This window comes from Rhodofomes roseus (genome assembly GCF_022264815.1).
Source record: "Rhodofomes roseus strain CIRM-BRFM 1785 chromosome Unknown C8Q71scaffold_7, whole genome shotgun sequence".
NCBI classification, from domain to species: Eukaryota; Fungi; Basidiomycota; class Agaricomycetes; order Polyporales; family Fomitopsidaceae; genus Rhodofomes; species Rhodofomes roseus.
This window is the reverse complement of record NW_025952963.1, coordinates 154,202-161,095: the sequence shown is the minus strand read 5'-3', so window position 1 is coordinate 161,095 and position 6,894 is coordinate 154,202. Positions and strand designations below refer to the sequence as shown.

Sequence of the window (6,894 nt, the reverse complement as noted above, 5' to 3'; positions counted from 1 at the left end):
CGCCTGTCTGCCTACAGAAACACGAGTTCTGTGGCGCTAACCTTGGCTTCCGATTGCCGCTTTTCACAGCCTCCCAAGGTCTAGAAGACCAAGACTTCCACGTAAATCTACACCCGACCTATAGCCTATGGTAGGGCCGTGTCCAGATGCAGGGCTCAGGGATGTAACCCAAGCGCTTACGTTTCCGTGTGACTATGCGCGTGCGCACGGGGTACCAACGCTAGGAGTTCTGTACTATGCTAAGGGTTTAGGTGACGACGCGGCCAACTGCGGCGTGTCAGGTAAGAAGATGTAGGAGCTCGTCCTAATGTTGCGGAGCTAGGTCTGACGCGACTAGAAACAGAACTGGGAACAGAAACACTTGACCTCAAGGTGTTGGACCGAAGTCAACAACAGTCTAACAGCGTCGAACGCAATGCTAGCAACTCCAAGTTAGTTACATTGCACTTTACTTAGTACAATGTGAAGTGCTTACCTAGCAACTCCAAGAGGACGAGCTGGAGTGCTAGGCAGCGTACAGGACCCTATATATACTGGCTAGGTTGAGGGCAGGTCTACCTACGCTGGATCCGAGAACTGAGGTCATGTGTACGTATGAGTCAGAACGAGTCAGGTGGCTAGGCGCTGCCGCAGGGCACATGATAAGTTACATAAGCAAGGCCACATGATGAACGAGTCACAAGACAAACCCTAGCACGTGATGTGTCACGTGGCTAGTCAGAAAGCCGTTCCAGGCGAAGTCTACCGTACAGCGTATTGTACCAGTCCGTAGGAAATGAGCAAAAATAGGATAAAACAAAGTAAAAATACGGGGCCTCCGTGTCATACCATGACAGGAGTGGCCTTGCTACACCGTGAGATTCAATGCAGAGCCGCGTCGAACGCGGCAGACAACACTGCGAGCCTTCGGGCCAGTCAGAACAGGAAACCTCACCCAGCGCACTACCTAGTCGATCGACTCTTGCGCGCGATCGACAAGCTGAAACAGCGGCACCCAGGGATCGACTTCACGATGCGCTGGGTACCCGGCCACCGTGGAATTGAGGGGAACGAAAGGGCAGATGAAGAGGCGAAGAAGGCGGCAAGGGGAGACAGCAGCCCGGTTGAGGACCTCCCGGGTTGGCTGCGAGAGAAGCTCCCGGTCAGTGTATCAAAGCTGCGACAATGCCTGCACGATACAATCAAACAGAAGGCAAAGGAGGAGTGGAGGAACTCACCACGAGCAGAGAAGATGGACAGGATCGACAGCGGCATGCCCTCAAATGCGTACCGCAAACTGGCCGAACGTCTCCCGCGACGACACGCGAGCATTCTGATCCAGCTACGCACGGAGCATGCCCCTCTCCAGCGACACCTCCACAGAATACGGCAGGTCGACTCACCGATATGCCAAAGGTGCGACTCAGGAGTGAAGGAAACGGTGTACCACTACCTCCTGGAATGCCGGGGCCACGCGCGGGCGAGAGCGCGACTTGAACGCGACGTCGGACCAGCGGCGAAGTCGATACGAAGCATACTCAGCGCGCCAACACTGACCAAGGCGCTCTTCCGCTACATACACGAGACGGGACGGTTCTCCGCGACGTACGGGGACCTGTCATTGAAAGAGGATAAGGGAAAGGAGACGACGAAGACTACGAACAAGGCGAAGACACGACCGAGACAGCCTAGGGAGGCTGACGGACGCGGACGGGGGTGTCATATCTCTCCATCTCCTCGCATTTCATTTCATTACCCCATCCATGCTACTACTATACATCACTCCTGACGCCAACGCGGCTGACGGACATGCGCAGCGAAAAGAGGCAGATGAGAAGGCCACCGTAGGATAGAATATCGTGTTTTATGTCTACATAGGGCGTCGCCCTCAGCGACACTAAATGGAACAAACAAACAAACAAACAAACAGGTGTCGCAGGCACATATCCTTTCCGTTCAGACCTCAGGTGGCATGTTCCTACATGGCGGCAAGGACCACAATCTAGGCCCCTTCCAGAACAGCTGTCTAAACTACGACTGTCCTTGGGTCATCCGTGTACGGCAGACGTACGCGCTCATGCTAGTTGCCGCCATACATTAGGTACACGCAGCCAGGCCACTACAATACGCAGTCAGGCCACTGCAATCACAATGGCACGCATCAGGAAAAACCTCCCCTGAGAAATACTTAGTGGATACGGAAATTCTTCGTAATACGAGGAGACTGAGTAATCTCGAATGCTTACCACATCATTCATGATAATGCCTGTAATTCTCCATGTCCACATACACCCCTGGAGAATGTCCGTAAAATTCGCAGTAATCTATGAGCACACAACTAAAACTCAAAGACGGCCACAAGCCCAGTAATCACGGATAGTGCACTGCTTTTACCAACATTTCTCTGAGCAGCTTTGATGCTCAGTTGCAGGGCTGACACAGAGCACGTTCCGAGAGGGAGAATGAGCAATATATTGGGACTATACAGTCTAAGAGCACGACAGGATCCCCTCGCATTCGTACCCGTATTGCCTGGTACTGGGCTATTGCTCCACTCAATCCTGCTCGGTGGACTCGTTGTATCGGCGGGTAGGTCATTGTCGTACCGTACGGCACGCTCACGCTCACGTGCCACATGTGCTTTCGCAGGCGTGTGGATGTATTACTAGGCGGCGGAGAGCTCGAGGCTGAGCAAGCACGTCTGCTACTTCATCGCGCCAGGTTGGGCTGCATGGATATCAGCGTGCACGTCACGACGCACAGGGCTCGGCACGGGTGGCTCGGTACGGAGGGCTCGGCGTGGGGGATGGCCATGCTGGTGGTGTGGAGAAACTCACCTGCATCGCCAGCCCTGCTCGCCATGGCATCCCTTCCGCTCATCCCGTTCTTCCGTTGCGAGTCTCCAGCAACGCTGGAGCTTATTGCGGTTGCGTACAACGTGAGTTTGGGGGGGTACGACGTGTTCCCTGCGTCGTGTGAGTGTGCCGGCCTGTGTACATCAGGAAAAACCTCCCCTGAGAAATACTTAGTGGATACGGAAATTCTTCGTAATACGAGGAGACTGAGTAATCTCGAATGCTTACCACATCATTCATGATAATGCCTGTAATTCTCCATGTCCACATACACCCCTGGAGAATGTCCGTAAAATTCGCAGTAATCTATGAGCACACAACTAAAACTCAAAGACGGCCACAAGCCCAGTAATCACGGATAGTGCACTGCTTTTACCAACATTTCTCTGAGCAGCTTTGATGCTCAGTTGCAGGGCTGACACAGAGCACGTTCCGAGAGGGAGAATGAGCAATATATTGGGACTATACAGTCTAAGAGCACGACAGGATCCCCTCGCATTCGTACCCGTATTGCCTGGTACTGGGCTATTGCTCCACTCAATCCTGCTCGGTGGACTCGTTGTATCGGCGGGTAGGTCATTGTCGTACCGTACGGCACGCTCACGCTCACGTGCCACATGTGCTTTCGCGGGCGTGTGGATGTATTACTAGGCGGCGGAGAGCTCGAGGCTGAGCAAGCACGTCTGCTACTTCATCGCGCCAGGTTGGGCTGCATGGATATCAGCGTGCACGTCACGACGCACAGGGCTCGGCACGGGTGGCTCGGTACGGAGGGCTCGGCGTGGGGGATGGCCATGCTGGTGGTGTGGAGAAACTCACCTGCATCGCCAGCCCTGCTCGCCATGGCATCCCTTCCGCTCATCCCGTTCTTCCGTTGCGAGTCTCCAGCAACGCTGGAGCTTATTGCGGTTGCGTACAACGTGAGTTTGGGGGGGTACGACGTGTTCCCTGCGTCGTGTGAGTGTGCCGGCCTGTGTAGGGCCGCTCACCCTCCCGCCTGCTCATTGCCATGCCAATAGTCGCGGCGCACTCGTCGGCCGTGTCTGTGTGCTGGGCGTTCGCCCTGCACGCTCGCGATCGCCGTGCGTGTTGTGCGACACCTCACCGTGCCTCATGCCCGGCTGCTTGCCTGGTCACTTGTGTTCGCGTTCGTCGGCCGTGTCTGCGTGTCGGGCATCCACTCAGCGCGCTCGCGGTTGGCGTGTGCACGCTGTCGACCGGTCACTCGCCCGGTGTGCTCGCGGGGTCGGCGTGCACGCCCAGGCCCTGCCCCACATTCCCCGTGAGCTAGCTCGCTCGCGTGCAGCGATGTTACTCACCCTGGTCGTACGCACTGCGTGGTCCTCAACTCCATGACACCAAGTCTCGGAGACACCACAACGCGGGTGACGCAGTGGTGGCGGCGATGGTGGTGAGAACACCGCAGCGGGACGGGACGCAGTGGCAGCGAGGCGGGGGAATGACGGACGCGATGCGCGGGTCGCGGAGACAGTGACAGACGCTAGCGGACAGTGATGGAGGTGACGTGCGACAGCGGCGGGGATGGTGGTAGGGTGCGGAGGGCGACAGTGCCACACGGATTAGCTCGTTGACCCATCCCGCCGGCGAGGAGGTCATGCACGCTACTTACCTGCATATGTCCGTCCTCACGTACCCCGGTGCCATCGAGTCGCCACGTCATGCTGCTTTCGCCGCCCAGAAGCCTGTCTTGCCGTCTGCTCCCGCCGAGGTAGCTCCCATGCTTGATGGCTAGCCCGTGTTGCGGCGAGGATGCGGTCTTGAAGGCGGAGAACACTGTCGGCCAGGGCGAGAAACGCGAGGAGCCCGGTCACAGCGGAGACTTAGCTGTGGGAATTTGGATGCGCAGCGCGTGCCCGAACCTCACCGTGTGCGCTGTTGAGCTGGCGGGGAAACGGCGTGAGGGTCTGGTGTACAAGGGACGAGACGGGCAGGCTCGTACTGCGGGAGGGCGAGCTGGTCGTACGCACTGTGAGGTCTTGACTTGCGTTGTCGCGCAAAGTCCCTGTACCCGCACCCCCGTGGGACTCCTGCCGTATAAGGTAACTCCGACAGCGCTTGCGTCCGTCCAGCGGCGCAAGTGCTGACCTCTCAGGCTCTCTTCACTCCCTCATCCTCGGAGTCCCCAGCCTCGCCCTGCGCCGCTCGCACGCACAACCTCAAGTTCGTGAAGCACGGCCGCCATATGAAGTAATCGACCCATGATGGGCCTTCAGAACGTACGTGTGCGCCGCGGCCGCTTTGACATGTCAGCACGCGTCCAAAGCGACAAGCTGGCAGCACATAAAGAGCACCGACGACGCCGCAAAGGCGTCGTCAGTGCGCTCACGAAGGCCGCGGTCACAGAGTAGAGGGATGGCGAGGCCGAGAGGCCGCACAAAAGGTATGTGGCATGTACTATACGCTCTGTTGGCCTTCCCACAGCCTGACTCACCATCATATCTCCCTCCACACTCCTTCCGAGCCTCGCCCGCGTCGCTATGACATGTGGGTCTCGTCTATCCATCACCACGTCACCGCTGACCCACCCAGCAAGCGAGCGACCACCGACCTGCCCGTTTACGTGCCTGTTGGTTTCATCGGCTCGCTTGTTCCTTTACCAGTAAGTGGCCTGCATGCTCACTCATTTGCACATATACCCGTTCACTGGCTTGTTTGCTTCACGCCAGGTTGATGCTGCTCACTCTCGGCACAAGATAACCAGGTACGAAATTTCTTTTGTGCGTCTCAGAGTCCCGATCTCACGCAATGTATGCATATTATGTATGCATCACGGCCGCTGTGGCGCTACGGAATCTCAATGATAGACATCTGGTACGTGTTGAGCCGTATCTTCCAGCTGGTCTACCATTGTCTCAGTGCGTATGTACCCCGGTCCCCGTTGCTCCGACGTCTGCGTGAAGCTGATGACCCACAGCTGGCATGTTACCTTGCGTGATTCAACCAACCCGAGACCGAGATGGACTACCAGCTCCCGCATTACAGAAAACGTGTCGTGCCCACGCTCGCACGGCACTTCGCCCTCGAGCGCCTGCGCGACTCAATCTTCTTCTGTTCTGCGCCCGTGCGCCCGGACTAGCACGTCTTCGTGCACCTCCTCCCCTGGATGCTGCCTACATCGGCACTGGGAGCTGCAGGAAGACTGCGAGCGGCGAGGAAGAAAGCGAGGATGCGGGGCCAGTCGAGGTATGGGTCCAGTTTGGTGACTGCAAGCTGTTTGCGGATGGCATGCGCCGGCTCGTGGAGGCGTTATGCGTGGAGGGTGTGCATGTGCGGAGCGACGAGGGGTGGGCTCCATGCGGTGATTCGCCCAGTCGGTGAGGCTTGTGTGGGCGGGGTAATTATTCGTCGGGATGCAGACCCACGGCATGCTTGCAGCTGGGCATTGTACATACGTCACTGAATGTAATGACTATCCTCTAATAAAATATGTCTGCTATATGGGTGTATTGTATGTATTGTGGATGACAGAAGTGACAAATGCAACAACGAGTGGATGGAATATGTCAGTAAAATGGGCATAGTACTCTATGAATGCTTGACAATTACTGAGTATTAGCTCGTAATTCACAATGGAAGAGGTTGGACTAGCTAATGTCACCGTATATCAAAATCGTAGGAATGCACAACATTACCTGCTATTACCGCATGTGACTCGGTATTACTGGGTATTACTGGGCATTCACAGGGGAAGTTTTTCCTGATGTAGGGCCGCTCACCCTCCCGCCTGCTCATTGCCATGCCAATAGTCGCGGCGCACTCGTCGGCCGTGTCTGTGTGCTGGGCGTTCGCCCTGCACGCTCGCGATCGCCGTGCGTGTTGTGCGACACCTCACCGTGCCTCATGCCCGGCTGCTTGCCTGGTCACTTGTGTTCGCGTTCGTCGGCCGTGTCTGCGTGTCGGGCATCCACTCAGCGCGCTCGCGGTTGGCGTGTGCACGCTGTCGACCGGTCACTCGCCCGGTGTGCTCGCGGGGTCGGCGTGCACGCCCAGGCCCTGCCCCACATTCCCCGTGAGCTAGCTCGCTCGCGTGCAGCGATGT

General features: G+C 57.1%; 1 protein-coding gene across 1 annotated transcript; it reads left to right on the top strand.

The window, feature by feature from the left end:
• Positions 1 to 829: 829 nt before the first annotated feature.
• C8Q71DRAFT_856224 (uncharacterized protein) lies at positions 830 to 5,046 on the top strand (the record flags this gene model as incomplete). Its single annotated transcript, XM_047927277.1, has 4 exons — positions 830 to 1,395; positions 2,629 to 2,954; positions 3,666 to 3,754; positions 4,948 to 5,046. 4 exons carry the CDS (start codon positions 830 to 832, stop codon positions 5,044 to 5,046), a joined length of 1,080 nt encoding a protein of 359 aa, XP_047780177.1.
• Between the last annotated feature and the right edge of the window lie 1,848 nt (positions 5,047 to 6,894).